Genomic DNA, 20,613 nt, shown 5'->3' with positions numbered 1-20,613 from the left:
ATTCTCTGCTACGTGCAGTTTGTGCGAGTTTCGCGAGCCAGCAAAACCAGTGCAGCACTACGCGATAACGAAACTGCTGAAACGCGAAAGCGTGGGCGGCACAGAGTCAAGCGAAAACGAAACCTTTCAACCGCCTGCGTTGTTGTCAAAGGTAATTTCAATGAGTTCTTTTTCTAAAAATGAAATAGAACTGGATAAGTAACATTTTATTTTGTCTGATAATACAATACAATGATGTTTTTTGCAACGAGTGGTTGAGTAATAATGATAGAATTGAACTGAGGAGTGCTTTCATCATCGGGCAAGTGCTTGAATGTTCTGAGGGAGTCTCTAATCATGTCCTGCATTTACTTCAGTTTCTCGATTATTTAGGCTCCGCTTGCGATAATGTTGACGCCTTAGAGATTGTCAAGCGCTAATCTATCACTTTCGCTTGACTTAATATTTTCCTTTAGTGTCCCTTTAAGGCAGACAAGAAAGCCATATTTTTATGAGTTAATACCTGCCGCGACAGAGGGGTGTGGTTTTTGCCATTGGAATTGCATCTGTACTGCAGTGCCTGTAGCAGCATCTCTGTGGACATCTCCATTGCATCAGCTATAGCTGTATGAGTCAGAACCTCACAGGCCGAAGTACTTGTTTTTGTGTTGTGCAAAGCATTTATTTATGGTTGCATGCATAAAATATGGATAACTACTTATGTTTCAGCTGTGCTTTATGAAAAAACATTTCTTTAAAGGGACACTAAAGGCAAATATTAAGTCAAGCTAAAGTGATAGATTAGTGCTCGAGAATCTCTAAGGCGTCAATATTATCACAAACAGAGCCTTAATAATAGAGAAATTGAGGTAAATGCAGGACATGTTTAGAGACTCCCCCGGGACATTCAAGCACTTGCCCGATGATGAAAGCACTCCTCAGCTAAATTCTGTCACTAGTACTGAACCATTCGTTGCAAAATATATCCTTGTATTGTATTATAAGACAAAATAAAATGCTACTTGTACAGTATCTCATTTTTTTGAAAAAATAACTCATTGAAATGACCCTTGACACGACGTGGCTGGTAGAGAGGTTTCATTTTCGCTCAACTTCGCGCCACCCACACTTTCGTGTTTCACTAGTTTTGTTATCACGCAGTGCTGCGCTGGTTTTTCTGGCTCGTGAAACTCTCACAAACTGCAAGTAGCAGAAAATTCAACTTCCATGTGATATCGCGGTATGCCGGAAGGTCTGCACCTCTTGACCAAAAAACAGCTGCAGCAGTGAATCCACCACTCTTGTCTTGGCTCGGTGGCGCCGTCTGTCGGGCGGGGTTTTACTCACTGATCGTAGCAAAGGGTGGTAATGGCGCATGTAACGTCACTACTCTTCCGGTTGGGTGGCGGGAGATTTGAACTTTGAAAAAGGCATTCGGACCCTTCAGATGCAATTTTCTCATAAACCAAGTCTTTTCTTGCCGTGAAACAAGTGTTGCGAGGTTTCTGGAATGGTATTTAAACAGTCCATGTCAGCTTAGTATTTGCCTTTAGTGTCCCTTTAACACGTGGGATCGTGTTTCATAACTTTTATTGTGTGGAAGAAACAAATGTCTTAAGATATTCCTTTATTCTTATTTGTGGAAGGGCAACTCATTTGCTTTCTTTATTATAGAAACTTAGATACTGTTAGTGATTAGGCTTGCATAAATCATTGGTACAAATATCTAACAGAGAGGTGGAACCAGTAATAAGAAATAATAATATATGAGTGATAATTAATTGTGTATCATTTTCCACTTGTCTTAGCTCAACACATTTAGCATACATTGTAAGAAAAGGAATGTTATCTCTCGAGCAGTGATAAAAATACAATATTTTCGTAGGGACATAAGTAATCGGAGCATACGCAGCTTATTTTCCATTATTGCTTAAGAAAGAAAAACAAAAAAACTGTTTAAATGTACCACAAAATGTTAAAATGCCTGATGCACATTTGCTCCAGTTTCATCTGAAATGACAGTAAGGTATCCATGTAGTTCACTTGAATATTTATGCTTCCGTCATTCAGAAGATGATTTTCTTTTTCAGGTTGAAAAGCTTGAAGTCATCAACAAAAAGTGGGTGCGAGTCAGACTTCTTCCAGGAAACCAAATTGATGGAAATGTAAGTATATCTTGCGATGTTCCCAACACTTGGCTGCACTACATTGTTGCTTTTAAATTGAGGCATTTGGGTGTAGATTATTTCGTAATTTGGCAGGCATGTATGTATGGGCTTTGCTTGCCGTATGGGCCGGGCCATATTTTGCGTATGGACTGTGCTTGGCAACATAGGCTGTGCCTAAGTTACCATTTTTGCTGTGGTGCTTAGGTTGGCGCAGCGGCAAAGATGGAGATGTCTATTATTGTCCTACAGGTTTGATGTTGTCAAATGCGCCTCAGTCGTCAAACTCACTTATTTTTGCTTTCATTACCGGAAAAAAGTGCTACTTGTTAACTCATTTCAGCACATGCAGTTTAAGTATTGACACATATTTTTGGTTTACATTCCTATCATTGTCATGTGTTGAGGCATTGATACAGTTGAACCTCGATGCAACAGAGTTGTATTTGCAGAAAAAATCTTAAATAGATGGCAAATTTTCAATTCAAGAGCAAATAGAAGTCTTTCTTTCAGTGCTTCATCCCTTGTACTTCCCAGGGATGGAACCATCTTCCCCCAACTGTAGTAGCTATCACCGATAATTTTATTTATTGTACACGCTTGCTGTCAACACTTTCCCTGGTTCAGAGAAAATTATTTTATGCTCAATGCAAACAAATCTCTCGCAGTGAGACACAAGCTTTCTTTGATATGACATCCTCGCAATTATAATTATATTACATAATTTCCACAATAATTATTGCGATGGCAAACTGCATGGACACTCCAGGCGCATTTCTGCCATCGGCGTTGCCGTTGCCGTGAGGTTCCGTATGAGTGAAAGCGTGTGAGGGAGAGCCGGCGTATCCAGTATCCAGTCTTGCATGCGCGAGTGAGGAACGCGGCCTGGTTAACTTATTTAAACATGTTCACGGGCTAGTTGGTTTGAATCCTTGATACAGTGGGTCAGCGCAACTGAACAAGGACATACAAAAGAAGCAGACGCACGAAGACATGTTTCTTTCTATGTCCTCGTTGAGCCACGCTTACACATTTTATAATTGTTAATTTAGTTACTAAGCGAATGCTTACAAGTTTATACGGCCGATAAAACTACTATCCTTACTTCGTACAGCTATCTACTAATTTGCTATTGCAATCGATGTTTCGCCTTTCAGGTGGAACTGTGATTTTTTTTTTTACATATGATAACAGTACAAAAGCTAGTACATTTGATTTATTGTACACACTTGCTGTCAGCAAAAACCATTTTATTGACATGAAACAAATCCCCTAACACCTTCAGTATCACTGTTGTTAAGTACCGCTTTTTTCCAGCGACTTAAAGACAGCAAAGTTACAAGAAGGCCATACAGTGCAGCAGGGTGATTCCACGAGAGATCAAGCATGCATGTCCGCCTGATATTTTTGTTTTGTCTGGCTTTTTATAGGTCATGTAGGAATATTCAAGCTGCATGGAACGTAAAATTTTATTCCCGAAAAACGTTCCCAGAAAGCCAAAAGAAATATTTGAAAGTGGCGGCGCGAGCGTCCTCGTATTGCTTACCACAACATTTTCCGATTTCACGGCTGAATTAAATGCAAACTAAAACATTGTGTCGAGAAACTTTCCTGCTCATTTTAATACACTTCACAGTAAATTAGTTGCATGCGTTTCTTTCATGCTGTCCACAGATGAAAAAAATTAAAAAAATTCTGAACATGGCTCAAATAAGACAAAATTTTGTAACTTTGATGGCTCTTGGCACGCTTTCTATTTCACACAGAAACTTGAAAAAAGCGTCAAAAATGTTCTCTGCAACATTTATGCAAGATATTATCTTCCTACAAGAAACACAAGAGAAGAAAAAAATAGTTAAATAAAGCAGATTCTTCAAAAAAACTCATTTTAAGAAAATAAAAACTGCAGTTCTAATTTTTTAAAAACTTTTAGATGGAAGTGCGCTTACGTCGGGTAAAACATGGGTGTGCTAATATATTTCCTCATTTGCTTTATTCACAAAATATAATGGGCTGAAGTGGTCCATGTTGAGTGTGCTGGCTTTAGTGCCACGATGACTCATTCTGGTTTGTTAACATTTACTCTTTTAAAAAAAAGAAAAGGCGACGGTTGCCACAAATGAAGGAAGGCTTATCTGGGTTTTTTTATTGTGGCAAGAACAGAGAACATGTTTTCTGCATTGTTTTCTGGCACGCAAGAGAGAACTAACTCAACACTACTAGTGGTGCTCAAAACAAATTTATTGCGTGTCCTTTGAAGTTAGTAATTAAAGCGGTTTAATCACTGTCAGCTGGCTAGCGGCAGTTCTCGCAGCAGACAGCGCTTGTCTGCTTGACTTATCGCAGGCGCATATCCACACATGCCACGACGGAATTCCCGAAACATGCGGCACTGACTCCTGCTGGTGATGTTGCTCGATAGCTGCAGCAGCTCATGACAGTTTGTTGCAAAATTTCAATGAATAAAACCAAAATAAAGCTTCTTTTTGCACCTTGCACTGCTTGTGACCTTTATTGCAGCATTTAAAAATCATGAGGACACCTAAGAAAAATATTCTACTTCGTCATTTTAGCATTAACACATTTAAGTTTAAACAATAATAAAATATTACAAGCTGTTAAAACATGCTCACCATGCAAATACTATAGGTAGCGGGAGAACTGCCTCTATGGGAATTAGAGTGGTTGTACTGCACGAGATATGTCGCCACGCTACTATCCCTCTACCTTGGTAACATGTTTTGCATATTTTTGCAGTTTTTAACGCGTCTGATGACACCAGCTTTATGGTGCATCCATCGGTAACTCGATAAAACTACCAAGATGCCTTTCCTATGTTGAGGAATTACAAGAATGGAATTGAACTGCCCGGCCATTCCCGGAGTAGGCATGGGCTAAGTTTTTCATTCCGAGGAATTGAAAGGAATGGAATTGTGACAAGTTCTAATTCCCTGGGACGGAATTGGAATTGAATAGGGGCGTCCATTACACAACTCTGGAAGCCAGCATGCTCAACACGGGCCACTTTGGCCCGTTATATTTTGTGAATAAAGCAAATAAGGCAACATATTGCACCCACGTTTTGCCCGACATAAGTGGACTTCCATCCAAAATTTTTTCAAAAATTGGAATCGCGGTTTCTTATTTTTTGAAAATGAGTTTTTTGAAAAATCTTGTTTAACTATTTTTGTCTTCTCGTGTATAATGTAAGAAGACAATATTTTGCATAAATGTTGGAAAGAGAACATTCTATGTTTGAGACTTTTTTCAAGTCTCTCTGTGAAATAGAAAGCACGCCAAGATCCATCAAAGTTACAAAATTTTTCTAATTTGGGCCATGTTTAGAATTTTTAAAATATTTTTTTCATTTGTGGACAGCATGCAAAAACGCATAGAACTGATTTACTGTGAAGCATATTAGAATGAGCAGAAAAGTTCTTCAACAAAATATTTTTAGCTTCCATTTAATTTGTCCGTGAAATCGGAAAATATTGTGGTAAGCAATAGGAAGACGCAAAGTTTTGTAGCTTACATGTGTTATTTACATACTCTTTATTCAGAACGTTCTATGGTTCAACATTGGAAGTGTGGACACTTTTGAGAGAAACCTGGAAAATGTTCAGCTGGAGTTCAACATAGAGCCACCCAACTTTGTTCCCGTCATCTACAAGAATGAGATGGATGGGTAAGACAGTAAAAGGCTGCCAGATCTTGCATTTTTTAAAATTGTATCTGTGTTTAGTCTCTAGTAGTGCAAAGCATACAGTCATTTTAATTGCTTGAGAATATCCCATTGCTTGTGCTTCTGAGTTTGGGCTGTGTGAGAAAATTCAGCTTTTTCCTACCTATTCAGCACCAGACATGGGCATCCTCACGAGGGCCTTCCTCACCCTATCTGTCCTCACCCTCACGTGGTGAGGTGATTGAGGACGAGGGAGAGTGTGATGTTGATGCGAGGTCAAATGAGGAAAAGGCGATTCATATTGTTGAAGTACACAAAAGTCACTCTGTTCATATGTGTGGTAAACTTGACGGGTGCTGGCATGAAGTCTCTCTAGTGCAGATGTACGTTGAAGCTCACTGTTAACCAACTAAAGTCGTAAATGGCAGAGCAGCAGCTCACTGTTCGATTTCCTTGACAAGCAGTTAGGCGACAGTGCATTATCGTCAGAAATCGGAGAAACAGAAGCCGACATTTATTTCGATAAACCCCTGTTTGTTGAAGAAGATACTCTTAATTACGTAGAAATCGAATGAGTTGAAATACCCAGTCCTCAGCTACCTGGCGAAAAAGTTCATTGTCCTCCTGGTTTCAAGCGACACAGAAAGGCTTTTTTTCAACCGTAGGAGCACTGGAAAGGGCACATAGGTCACATTTGCAAATTTGCTCAAATACTCATGTATCGGGAGTATTGCCTCAACCAGCTCAACAAAATCAAAGAATGAAGCATACCCGAGCTCTTCCGTCTCATGACTGGTATATTTCAATAATATAAAAATGCAAACAATACATGGTTAAGGAATTATGCTGAGACATACAACAAATGTATATACTCAATAAATATTTTTGCCAATCCAGTACTGAGCGTTTAACTGCGTGCTATCTTTACTCCGATTCCCAAATTTCCGACCACGCACGTTACCTGCAGATGCTTGAACGGCTGGAAAATATTGTGAATAAAGTTACTGCATTGCTCATTATATATGCGCATGTGAGGCTACCTAAGGCCTCATGTGCATGAGGCAGCACGTGAGCCTTCGTTACGGCTTTGCAAGCAGCCTCACGAACAACAATTTTTTTTGGACATACCATGTCGTCAGGAATGTTCCCTTGTAGCATACCTCCATCACACGGGAAATGCACTTTGAGCGAATGCACTTCTCCGCTAGTGTAATTTGTGGACAAGATATTGGGCAATCCTGTCTCGATAATGCATATTACAACATAATTTGCTGTCGTGATGCGTGCGTGCGGCAGTGCATTGCATGCAACTTTTTCCAATCACTCGCAGAAAGTGCGAGAGATAGAGAGAGAAGAGAGCAAAGGTTGGGTGATTAATTGGGTGATTAATCAGGCGCACATTCAGTTTGCTACCCTGCTATGGGGAAGGGGATATAGGGGCAAAAAGTGAGGAGAGAGGTGTAGTGTACAGTACTTCAAAAACAACCACCAACAATTGTAGGATGCACCACTTCGAGAACACTATTTTTCATTGCATCAATTTGCTCAAAAAGGAAGATAAACTGCCATTTGCAGTATCCAGGCTGCGAAGTGTGTGATAAAGTTGAGCCAACTCGCATGTAATGCAGTAGCAGCCAGATGCCGGCTGCAAACCTGCCTTTTTCATTTTCCTGTGCTGCCCTCTGCTGCATGCTGCTGAAAATGTTTTGTAAGGGTCCTGGGACTTTCGCCGGTTGAATCGTGTACCTGCGCCCACGTTGAGTGCACATCGGTTGTGCGTTTCGTAGATCGCGAATCATTATTAATGGCTACTTCGAGGCAGCATGTCATTCCTGGACGCCATGTAGCACTCGCCGCCTACTGGGTGAGCAGACCTGGGTGCGCTGCTGTGCAAACAGTGCGGCCGATGAAGGCACGCTGAATTTCGTTTGGTGACGTGGCTGCCTTGGAATTTGGCGCTGATTTCTGCACTTGGAGCTTGCTTTTCGTATTCTTTTTACACATTATTTAGACATTTTGCATATTCGAGAAGTCTTCGAGCAGTGCACTTGTTTACATCGACATCTACAGCCGCAGATCATTGTTATTGTCAAATATTGGGGAAAAGGTGCATCGCTCGTATGAAATAATGTCAAAACATAGCAAAAAATTCATATCTGCGCATATGTGTCGTGTACAGGGCCTGTTCTGAAAGTAGTAGGACTGGTTTTTTCCTGGGCGAACGAGCGGACGAGAGGCAGACTGTGCGCGCAGGATATTAGGGGGATGTTGGGAACGTTGAGAAAAAAAAATTGGCAGTGTCTTAGCTCAGCTATGCCAAAATATACGTAGCGTAAAGGTACGGTTATGCTTGGTTAATCTCTTGTCTTGCTTGCTAACCTTAGCTTATCCGGCTATGGCCTTGTTTGGCCTTGTAATTAAAATACCACAGTCTTTCACATACGTCACAAATGTGTCCAAACGGATTGCTCACAAAGTCCGAGAGGAAGAGTGTAGACGGACTCATACTTTCACCGAGTTTCATAGCATGTTCAGTGCACCGACGAATCTTGGGATAGTCTATGACACTCTCTTTATTCTGCCGCTGTTGTCGGGAGGCCATAGCACGGCGTTGAACTTCTTGGCAACGTCTTTTCGCTAGGCGTTCTTCGTGTTGCTCCGGCGTCTCGACCGCACGTTTTGTCTTGGCACGCTCATTCTTTCGACGCTCGACGGCCAACTGCCGAGCGACAACCTCTGGGTCTGAAGAATTTAAGTTTTCCAGTCTTTTGCGCTGACTGGCAGCGGCTAGACTCTCCTTAACCTCTATGTCAAGAGCACTGCATCAACCGTCTCTCCCGCGCATTTAGATGCACGGTGCGCCCTCCTCGCTCATGCGCAGTGCTGCGTGGCGCCGCATTCGTAAATGCAGCACCGGACGCACACGGCACCGGCGTGTCTGCAGAGACTGCGACGTCACACCCCTGGAATGCGCCGCAGTCGGCAGCGGCGAAAGCGACGCATGCGCAGTATGGCAGGCGCACATGCACGCGAAGCTCGGCTCCAACTCGCGTAGTGTAGCTTTACGCTACAAAATCGGCAGTCGGCTCTCAGTTGTTGAAAAGAGCACATTGTTTGTACTGTGAACCCCTGTCCAAACACCTCGTCACGGAGAATCATGGAGCGTTTACTAGATCAGCGATACGTGATCAAATTTTGTGTAAAGCTTGGTAAAACGGGCAAGGAGACTCACGACGTGATTAAGGAGGCCTACAGTGATGCTGCCATAGGTAGATCAGGTGTTTTTGAGTGGTAGAAGCTGTTCCAAGAAGGCAGGGAAGAGTGGAAGACGACAGCTGCTCTGGACGCCCTTCGACTAGCAAGACCAATGAAACTGTGTCGCAAGTGAAAAATTTGCTCAACAGTGATCGTAGGATGAGTATCAGAATGATTGCTGATGACTTGAGCATTCTTCAAACTCAAGTTTTTGAGATCATGACAGAAAACTTAACCATGAAAAAAGTGTGCGTGAAGTTAAAAAATGTGCGTGAAGTTTGTGCCGCGAGTGTTGTCAGAGGAGCAAAAGGCCAACCGGAAAGCGATCTGCCAGGATCTTCTTCATCATGTGAAGGAGGACCCCGACTTTTTGGACAATGCAATGACCGGTGATGAGACGTGGGTGTTTGATTACGACCCGGAGAGCAAGCAGCAGAGCTCAGAACGGCACACCCCTTCTTCCCCATGCTCCAAGAAAGCACGAATGAGCAAATCCAAGGGAAAGTCCATGCTCATGTGCTTTTTTGATTGACAGGGAGTCATCCACAAAGAGTTCGTACGGCCCGGACAAACAGTTAATGCAGCTTTTTTTACGTAGAAGTCCTCAAAAGACTTCAAAAACGCATTGTTCGTGTCCGCCCAGCCATCGCCAACAATTGGCGGCTGCACCATGACACCGCGCCGAGCCACACAACGTTCTGCGTAATGGAGTATCTTGCCCAGCACAAGGTAAATTATTACTGATTACTGGTAAATTATTACAGTAAATTTATTACTGATTCTTGATTTTCTTTAACTCCATCATACTTACAGTTTGCGCGTGCCATAAAGCATTATTAGAGAAAACTGCTCGCATAAGTGCTCATTTATAGGCCGTGTTGTCCGCTTGTGAAAATGCGCAGATGCCGTCGCTCACACGATGTTGATATAACTGAGCGAGGTGGTTGTTTATGCTGCTGTATACCGAATGCACCATCTCATGTTTGCTGTTTGACGCAGAGGCAAACAGTGCATCTCTGAAATTGAGAAATGTGTTGGAAAAGCAACATGTACCGACCCACCCATATACGTAGTGAATGCGACCGTCAGCGTACGGTGACATACAGATGCTAGCACAGTGCTGTGTGACCGCTTGCGGCTTATTGTGTACGCGCTGTGCGAAGGCAAGTGTAGTTGATTTCAAATCGCTAAGGCCAGAACAGAACTATAAAAGCAGTTTCGTTCGACCTAAATGCTTACATTTCAGTTCAGGTCTGCTGGTAGCGGGTACGCAAACTCGACGGTGCCAGGCTTAATCTTCGCTGAACAGGATCGAGATTGGCTCAGACTTGATGAAAATTAGATGGCACTGACCAAAAAGGGAAAGATGGAATGACGTTTCGGCTCCCCCACGGGAGCCTCGTTCACTATGAGGCAAAACGATTTTGCATCGTTCTTTAAGTACGATGCATGAGCAGACCCTGCATCTTGCATAGATTGGAGGCAAGTCTCCGTCATTGCGATTAAGTGTATGTGCTGTCGTCTGGATGATCAATGATTCGAGATAGAGCCGCGACTTTCTGTCCTTTTCGTGTGCATTCACACGTGCCTCTGCCTAGTTTATGTTATGTGTGGTATATATTGTTGAGTGCTCAGCAAGTGCATTTTGATCTGTGTGCCGGTTTCTGACGTCCCTTTGGTGATTGCGTACTTCGTTCATATTCACCTGATTGGCTGATATACACAGGCGGGCAGTCAGTGCAAGGAATCAAGTGCGCCACACTAGGAAATTTTTCTTTCTTGAGTTTGTCCTTGACTTGGAGAAGCTGATGCCTCAGTTTTTGAGCTGACACATGCGCGTTCTGCACGTCATACGAATGAAATACATGTGCCAAAGTTTTACTCATGATGGCTGAACGTCATTCCATCTTTCCTTTTTTGGTCATTGCAGTCTAAGTGACTTAAAATGGCTCAAACTTCATGGGTATGGCTTGAGAAAATTGAAGCTCATGCATTTCAACTTGGTAGGCGTGTTTGGCTCACTTTGAGCACAATTAATTATACAAGTGAAGACACTGTCGCTATCGTGTTGTCGGTTTGACGGACGATTGCGCGGGGTTTGGTTGAACGATAGTCGGCATGCTGATTTTGCCGGTGCCGTTGACAAGAAAGCTTGTGGCAGTACAACTCGCGCTCGTCGGTTGTGTCGTTGTCAGCGTGGTATGATAAAATGGTTTCGGTGACTCACAATAGTCGGTCAATAGTTGGTGTGGGCATCTTGTCGGTCTTCTATCGACCCAGTGTTACTGCGCCTTACTAGTACGTGAAGTCCAGCACGCGCTGCCACCACCGGCAAGTGAGGACTGACGTTGCAAGAAGATTTCATCAACAGTGTGGTGTATTTAACTGTCATCCAAGTGTAATGCACGGGTTTTTGTTAAATTTGCTAGCCATGAATGAAATGTGGCAACTACCTGGCTCACGGTGCAGTCCGGACAACTCAGACGAAGCTCTGGCCGCTTCCTATTTTAAAGTGGAGTTGCAGTCTTACGCTACGCATGTCTTCATCACTGCTCTGACGTCGAGCTACCAGTAGAGTTTCAATGCGGTACATGGGGTACCCGGCATGAGTGTTTGCAGCAGTGCGCGTCCGAGCAATTTCTTTTTTTGGGGGACTTTCCGGCGCGCAGCGACGTGCGCAACCCTTCCAAAACGTTTCGCGACTAATATGCTAGGGCAGGCCGCATGCGCCGTCACGCCATGAAAAGCAGATTAAACTTGCCTCATATTGCAGCTCTCATTCATGTTACAGGCTTGACAGTGGCTGCTGCATTTCCAGAAGGATAAAAGTAACATATAAATTTATTCCATCAACTGTTGTATCGAATGTTTGTGTCATCGGCTGTAGTGACAGGCTTGGGCCAGTTGGCTGGTACGGCAAGGAGCTGACTGCAACAGCAGAAATATTGCTTGAACCCATTTTTCTAGTTTTTTTTTTTGTCTACAGGAAAATTTTGGCTATATGTGGGAAGACTGCCATTTGTTGGCAGCCAGCATCCGGAAAACAGTAAAGAGGAAGGTGCTGTGCTGCTAGTCTGTTTTACAGTTATCGGGTAAATCTGTTGTATTTATTTGTTTACTTTTTATTTTCATCATTCTTGCGATCACGTCCAGGTTCCAATTATTCAAACATAAATGGTGGTATATGCAAAGTTCTACCATTTCTCAACATACTGCAGTTCTAACTTTGGATAGAGAGGACATGTCTCGCTGGATTATATCGGTTTGTTGTAATGAGCATTGACTGTAGTCCCAGGCTTGAGAAAGTCTACGTCAAGGTCAGGGTATCATTTTCCAGTGTGTAAGCCAAATTTTTAAAAATATTTTTGCTGGTGTGACTTGTATTACTATGCATAAAACCATATGTGCTGGCGTAACCAATATGTGCATTGTTCTTTTAACAGCGGAGCTGTTTAGGGGCTCACAATGTCTGTTGAGCGTGGTTGTCAGTGTGCGTCTGTCACGCCAGGCGAAGGTTGCCCACTGGGCTGACAGATAGTGCCACCACCACAGCGAGCGTCCGCAAGGTGAAGGTTCCCTGCTGGGCCCACAGATTATCAGTGTGCGCCATGTGGTGGGAGAGGAGGAGGGGAGAGGAAAGGGGTATATAAGAGAGAGTGCGCCCGTCAGGCGGCCTTTCGCGCCATGGATGCCGAACGGTTAGGAGGTCTCAGTGTGCTCGCCGGTGAACTTCAGCCCGTGCCTGCTCCGGAAACAGCAGACGCTGAACGGCTAGAACGTCAGCACACGCTTGTCGAAGTGTTGGGGGTTCTCCTGTGTTTGCCTAGGAAACATGAACTGCAGATCCTAGCTCAACGCAACGATACAGATGATAAATGACAAGATCGGAGTAATAAACATTAGCAATAAATTGAGAGGATAATCACATGAAACCAATAATTACTCAATAACCGAATAGATACTCACAAGAAAAAAACAGACAGGAACAGATAACCACAAGAAAAGAACAGATACACAAAAGAAAATCACAAGGGAAACACAGGAGAACCACAGCTCCGCTGTTTCCTCAGATTTCACAAGCGTGGAACCGGCTTTAATTTTTTTTCTTTACGCGAGTACAAAAATCCGTGTGTGGCAGCATTCTTAAAGAAACTGAATGAGTCTTGTATCAACAGGGGAGCGATTGTTGGTACAGATGTTGGCTCCTAGGGCTCGTCGTGTAGGCAGCGCAGAGGCAGCAGTATGGCAGCACCAATGAAGGCTACCAGCGTCGCCTCCATGATCGGAGGTCATGCTATAGCTTGCTGTTATAGTAAAAGTTAAACCCACGGAACTGACACAATAAGTACCTGGACAGTGTTCTTATTCCTTACTGGTATGTTGTGGCACCTGAGATATACAGGTTACAGAAAGAAGCACTACTTTATTATCGTCATCAATTGTCTGTGCGAGAAGTCGCAGTGCTTCTGGCTTCCGGTCACCATTTCACTTTCTGTATGGGTGTGTTCAAGCTTGTTCAGGCCGATGGTTACCCAGTGATGCTGCCAGCTGAAGCAACTGAAGTTTTTGCAGTGTGTGAAGGACGAAGGCTTTCAATCGCTTCGAGTAAAGTGCAATAAATATTGGTTTAATGCACCTAAAAAAAAATTGTGGGATTTTATGTGCCAAAACCACTATCTGATTATGAGGCACGCCATAGTGGGGGACGCCAGAATAATTTGGACCACCTGGGGTTCTTTAACGTCCACAAAAATCTAAGTACATGGGTGTTCTTGCATTTCGCCCAAAATGCGGCCGCCGTGGCCAGGATTTGATCCCACGACCTCGTGCTTAGCAGCCCAACACTGTAGCCACTAAGCAACCACAGCGGGTGGTTTACTGCGCCTAAGAGGAGTAGTGGTTGATTTTTTTTTCTGCAGTAATTTAAAAACTTTGTTTATGAAAACTTAGTATCCTGAAATGGGCAAGTTCAGCATTTTGCCATGAGTGTACATGCATGTATCATTTAATTATGGTGACTGAGTTAAAATAAGTGCATATTATGTACCGGTGCAACTAATATACTAATTGTTTCTTCGAAACATGCGTAAAGTAGGGCGTACGGCTTATACAGAAGTGCCACTTATGATCTGGAAAATGCAGTATATCTGAAATCAATTGTTTGAATAATACTTCCTGTTCAGCACCCTCTCGGTACCTAGGAGTTAGATTAGAAGGAAACATTTTTCTTTGCATGAAATGCTTTTTTTAAAATTTACTAATAAGTTAACCAGGGGTGGGAACACTTTGCCAATAACACCATTTTGATACACCAGCAAATTGCTGCATGAAATTGCGCCGAAAGCAGAAAAATGATTGAAATTGCGCTGTGCTGTGCCAGAACACCCTTGACGGCTTTGGCTTTGGGAGGTGTCGGCGGAAGATCGCTGGCGTGGTGCAGGGTGTTGTGTCATTGGTCTCGGAGCACATGTAAAAGTAACTTTCGCATTCTGGCTGCCAGTGGCACAAACAGCCGCACCAAATTTGTCCCCTGAAAAACTAATGCTTGTGCACTTGTTACCACAAAAATATGCATGAGCATTCACGCATGCTGGTTGCACATCTTGTTTTGTTTAGTTTTGCTTTGACTTACACCAACCTCATGACAGTTGCACTTGATCGCGGTGTGCAGCGTCACGATCTACAGTTATCGTGAATTCTGATATTGCATCAATTGCAGTTTGGCACAGTGTATTCAAAAATGTGCAAACAGAGAGGGTGAGCGACAATGTAAGGCAGTAAGGAAAAGGAGCGACCAAGAACAGAAGAATGGCACTCACTTTAGCTGATTGAGGGTGCTTACACCCAATCACTCAATGTGAACTCCAGATCCCTAGGTGCTTCTAGTGAGTCCAGTGAGTGGCAAAGCAAAGTCATGCACGAGGAGAATCTTGGTTTAAGCTAGTTGGTACTGTCATATGTCTGAAACCACTGTGATGTTCACTAACTCCAGCTTCTTCACAACTTCTCATGGAATACACCTCTAGTGGCTTCACCAGCACTTAATACAAAAATAGTATAAAAAATATCTTTAAGCTGCTCTTCACTTATTTAATGCTGCAAAATGCAAGGCTTTTTGACTGTTACCCTCCTCAGTTATAATAATGCTCTAAATTAAAATTTGCATATGCGAGACAGCTACAAAAATAAGATATATGTGCTAAAAACTGCTCCCAAATCAGAATTTGTCTGCACCAATCTGCTTCAAAATGAAATTTCATCTGCTCCAAATAATGCTACAAAATGATTGGGCATTCCCACCCCATGTAAACACAATAGTTTGACTATAATTTTGTCAGAAAGAGAGTGATGCAACATGTTTTTATATTCTTTTTACTGTTGCAGAGGAGTTACATGCCAGATTTTAGGAGAATTTAAGTGCTTTATTTATTTGTGAGCAAAAGTAACCTTAGCAAATTGACATAAGTAGGGAATTTAAAAAAGTTTCTTTTGCTGCTTGGCCAGTGGAAATTGGGGTATCTCTTTGTGACATATCGAGTTATTTATGTATGTGGCAAATTTGTAGATGCTATGGTGTAAAACAAAAGATAAGAAATAATGAAGTTGGGGATATTTCCAAAATGCACCACATTTTATATTTCTTTTAGGTAATCTGCTTTGTCAAGGCACCATACCATAATTTATCTTACTTTTCGTTACTAGTGGCATGAAACATTTTATTTTCATGGCTATTAGTTTGCTTGTGGCATGACATTGAAATTTAGAAAATACACTTTCTTGGGAAGGCTGTGCTTTTGCCTGGTATACTTTTAAAAACTTTAAGTGCAGCTTTCTTTGAGCTTTGACTTTTTCCTCCCACTTTGTGACTGATGGCTCTGGCTGTATTGCACAATGGGCAGGTTCCGGAGATAGGTCAAACCTGTATACCGGATATAGTACAAACTGAGGTGGCCCAGGGTGGCAGGCAATGTACATATGCTAAGACATAACCTCCAACACAAACATGCTGTTGTTGTCACGTTGTCATCATCATTTCACTGTTACTTTGGTGTTTTCATTCTTCGTCATCGTCATTCCATCATTGTTATCATTCCTTTGTAGCCCATGCAGTCATCGTCTTACTGTTGTCATTGTGTCATCTTTGTGCAGTCGTCAATCTCTTGTTATCGTGTAGTCTTTGTCATTATGTTGTCACCTTCATGCCATCGTAATTTCTCTTTGCCACGCTGTTGTCATCATGCCTTCATCATTAAGCCATGGTTGTAATTCCATCGTCATGTTGTCATTGTCGTTCTGTTGTCATGCCGCCGTAATAATTTTGTAGTCGTTCCACAGTCGACATCATTCTGAAGTCATCAAGTTGTTGTAATTCCTTTGTCATCATGCCATTGTCATTCCTTCATTGTCATGCGTGAAATCTGCATGTTGGAGTGGGATAAGCTTAAATTGAGGGAGACATTTCCCACTGAAAATGTGTCTAACTTGATCATGTGCTCTTCATTTGCAAATGGTTTTCTAAACAAGAACTGCTTTCTTTGCAAACACCAATGAAAGCTTCGCTTAAGCTGATTCTCTCAGGGTGGGGGATCAGCATATCTTTTTTTTTTTCGGGTAAACTTCCTGTGATTTGGTGAAACCAATTTTAGTTTTGTGCTTTGGATGATGCATGTGCAATGCTATATAAAATTATGGGAAAAAAAAATGTACAACTTCTTTTGGTCTCTCATATAATTGCCTTGTTCTCATCTTACATGCCTATTCACTTTCAGGGTCACGGTCGAGTGTTTTTACTTGAGAACTGAGTTATAAATGCAATAAATGAGAATTGAACAGCTGCTTATTTGCAGAGAGCATAAATGCTACAATTAAGTGCAGGAAAATGTGGTTTCATTGCAGTTCGAATTTTCTGCCGTGCAATGAAAAGTGAGTTAATAAATGCATTAAAATGACAATTAGCTGCTTGTTGATGTTATAATTAAGTACAGGAAAATGTAGTTTCACTGCAGTTGGAATTTTTTGCCATGCAGTGAAAACTGTATTGGCTCTTAGTGCTGAAAGCTGAAGTCACCGTAGCTGAAAGGAAAAGCATGGCAGTACAAAGTGGTTTTCTCTTCCAGGTCGAGCATTATTGGTATCCTGCCAACGCTGCTCCTATTTGGCTTCCTCTTTTGGACAATGCGACGATCTGCAGGGTTCATGGGGGGCGGTGGGGCAAGAAGAGGAGGTGGCATCTTTGGCATGGGGGAGACAACAGCTAAGCTGATTAATCCCAATGACATAGGAGTCAAATTCAAGTGAGTTTCACACCTGAACTTACAATGGCGCATTGCGAGACACAAAAATTGGGCCTTTTGTGCCTTTGTGGGAAATAAAGGGGCAAACATTATACTGTCAAATCTTGATAATTTGAACTCAAGGGGACCTGAAAATTTGTTTGAATTAAAAAAAAGTTTGAGAGAAAGGAAGCTAATTGAATGGAGGACTTACCTGCAGTGGCGCATGTGCACTGAGCCAACATATGAGTGGGAAGTTGCACAAGATTTGTTCACACATATTTACAATTTACGATCAGTTATTAGGCGTATCGGTGCTCATACTATGATAGGAGGCGGCGGATGCATGCGTGCATAATAAAAGGAAACGTGTCCCGTGACAACTGCCCCTTGGAACTTATGGTATGCTTTACCGTGTAAGACTGCTGTACAGGGGCTGTAGGGGTTGGAGGACGGGCTTCGGGATGGAGAACCCAAACTTGGGAGGGATTTATTCTACATTATATACAAGGAGGTGAGCGACAAGTAACAGTCGTACAGTCATTACGGGCCGGCAGCAACTCGGACGCTGCGGCCCGCGGCAAGAAGTTCGAGAGAGGTGAATCAGGGAATCAGGGCATATCCCAGAATCCCAGGTCTCTCTGGAAGGCTTCTTATAAACCCTTCGAGCACTGCAAGTCACGTCATGTTTGACCATTGGGAGAGTCCACTCCAATGACGCCACTTTCAGCCAATGGTAGGCGCCCGTGTCGTGGTGTCACACCTGGCGGCTTGCTGCGGTCTTGCCTCGCAGACTGGCAATGCACTTCGAACGAGGAGAAGGGGAGGGCTGCACCTGCTCCATTGTCGGATGCCCACCTGCTAATCCCGGCGGCGCACGAACTTGTTGGCACGTAAACTTGTTGCCTTAAACTTGTTTGCTCGGCCGCTTCTCTGGAATGCACTTTCCTGCTTCTGCATTCCTCAATTAGCTGTGCTGCCATCCGATGTGGTCTGGGGAACTCGAAGTAATCGCAGGAAACAGGTCCATATCTAACAGCTCGTCCTCGCCCCGGTAGTTCTGAATGGCCGGTGAACTCAATTCGCTGGCCATGAGGAACGCTGATAGAAGCTTCGGGTACTGGGGTCGAGCCTCGTTTGACAACCCTCGGGATCCTGGGCCCCGGAAAACAAACGTCAAACAAACCAAACAACACAGCGCTGCCCCACGTGTAAGCGCAGGCTCTTCACCCCCGACTCGCCAGGCTATTACTGAGTCAAAATGAACCCTGATCTTTTAGTTCCCCAATTTTGACAACAGTTCCAACCACCCTTCCAAACAGCTATCCATTCCTCCTCGATTGCCGACAAGACCAGAGTACTATTGTTGTTGCAAAACAAAAGGGTCGCTGACGATGCAAACAACAAATGAAAACAGCCGAACATAACTTAAGGGGGGATGAGGGTCTTGAAAACTTTTTTTTTATTTCTTAACATATCTTCCTGAAAATTGGCATGCAGATATATCTTTGAATGCTGATCCCAAATATATATTCAGATTTTATATATCTCTTCTAGAAATGAAGACATTGCAAAATAATTGATCCCACATAGGTCTTTTCTTACGGGCCATTATGATAATTTCTTAATTAAAGAAACTAGTTTCAAAGAATAGCTTTCATTTCCAAGGGCCCACTGCACATCCTAAAGCTAAAGAAATTTTTAAAAAGTGATCATAGAGGTCGTGAATGAATAACAAAGTAGGAAGAAAAAAACAATGCAGGAGTAATTAGCTTACATCTGACCTAATTGCTAGCCTATTGGGTTTAATGAAAAATGGAAAGCTTTAGGATGTAGCTGAGGTTTTACTGAAAAAAATGATACCTAATTCAATAAAATCAATTGATGCAAACACTATGAAAAGTCCTGTAAGGCAAAGGCATTTGATCGAAAAAGCAAAGCTGAGAAAATTGCATTCAAAGTTTTGCTTACTCTGCCACTTTTGTTTACCTATCACATGGAAAAATTTAATGCTTTAGCATGCAGCCCAGTCATTACTGAACACAATAACACCAAACTCACAGAAATCTGTTCATGTAAAGATTGTGAAAACCTCTGTATTGCATTGGCACTTGACAAAAAAAAAAAAAAGCTCAGAAAGTCGTCTTCACTAGCTGCGCCGACGTTCATTAGCTCGAACTTGCGGGAAGTCGCGGACTTCTTCGCCAATGAAGTTTTAATGTTGTCTGCGTACTTTTCACGCCCCGCGCACTCCGCGCAAAACACCGTGTCGAAGCGTTGAGCACGCGAGCTCGGTTCAGCCGCGTCCGTCGGCACCGAAGCGGCGTGCGGAAACGCCGAAGTCGACGTTAGGCTTAGCTCAGCCGGCTCGGCCGCTTTCGACGACACGGAATCCGAAGCGACTTGCAGCGTCTCAAAAGTTAGCATTTTCGACGGGCTTAGTCCAGGCGCATCCACCGGCACTGCAGAGACTTGCGGTAACACCGAAGTTGACACCGATCGGCACTGTCCAGCCGCGTCCACCGGCGAAGCTGTTGTTGGCGAGCTCAGTCCAGCCGCATCCACCAAGGGCACAGCAGCTTGCGGCATCACCGAAGCTGTAGTTCTCGACGATGTGCGCGCTTATTCCATGCGCGCCTCTTTTTGCTGACTGCTTTTCGCGTGCTTGCTTTCAAGCGCGCGTCTCGCGCCATCGTGACACGCGGAACAACGACACCAGGCACGCAAAAGCAAGAAATTCTTGGTTAAAAGAAGCGACTCAATAGCCAAAATATCTACAAGAACGATAAAGAAAAAGGCAGAACGAAAAATACTAGGAAACAAAGATGAATGCGAAAAATGACGTGCGCGCCGGCGAAAGCAGACGACGCGAAGGAGTCGAACAACGCGGCCGCGGGGCCGCGGCAGGCGTCACGGCCAATCAGAGGGCTGCGCCTCGGGGAGGCGCCCGTTTCACCCAATCAGCGGCTGTCTCGCGACGATTTCGCGCTTGAGAACGGGTGCCTGGGTTGCCGATCGCTCCGCTGCACGAGGGTCTACAGCGTGCCGAGGGGCGCCAGAATGGAGAGCGGGAAACCAGCTTTCAAACGAGACCAAGATGGCGCCGATCGGTTCGCGTCGCGCGGAGCTACGGCAGCTTGAAAATGAGGCAAACCCTCGCGCTTGGCGTTCAATTTCGGCTCACCGACGTTTCTAAATTGCCGTTTTTTTAATACTTCGAGTAGGAATTGCGCCATAATAATTTGTAGAGGCATAGTTG

At 43.4% G+C, this 20,613-nt stretch overlaps 1 protein-coding gene across 4 annotated transcripts in view; it reads left to right on the top strand.

Annotated features, from left to right (window-relative positions):
* The window catches only part of Afg3l2 (AFG3 like matrix AAA peptidase subunit 2), a 133,583-nt gene that overhangs the window by 50,755 nt on the left and 62,215 nt on the right, over window positions 1-20,613 (top strand). For all 4 annotated transcript variants that reach the window (XM_065433513.1, XM_065433512.1, XM_065433515.1 and 1 more), the window contains 3 exons: window positions 2,070-2,144; window positions 5,705-5,829; window positions 17,199-17,375. In XM_065433513.1, the coding sequence (XP_065289585.1) occupies window positions 2,070-2,144; window positions 5,705-5,829; window positions 17,199-17,375 (377 nt within the window). The remainder of the gene's footprint in view (window positions 1-2,069; window positions 2,145-5,704; window positions 5,830-17,198; window positions 17,376-20,613) is intronic.

This window comes from Dermacentor albipictus, chromosome 1, assembly GCF_038994185.2.
Source record: "Dermacentor albipictus isolate Rhodes 1998 colony chromosome 1, USDA_Dalb.pri_finalv2, whole genome shotgun sequence".
In the NCBI taxonomy this organism is placed as follows: Eukaryota; Metazoa; Arthropoda; class Arachnida; order Ixodida; family Ixodidae; genus Dermacentor; species Dermacentor albipictus.
The sequence above is the reverse complement of the archived record's forward strand: the minus strand, read 5'-3'. Positions and strand labels throughout refer to the sequence as shown.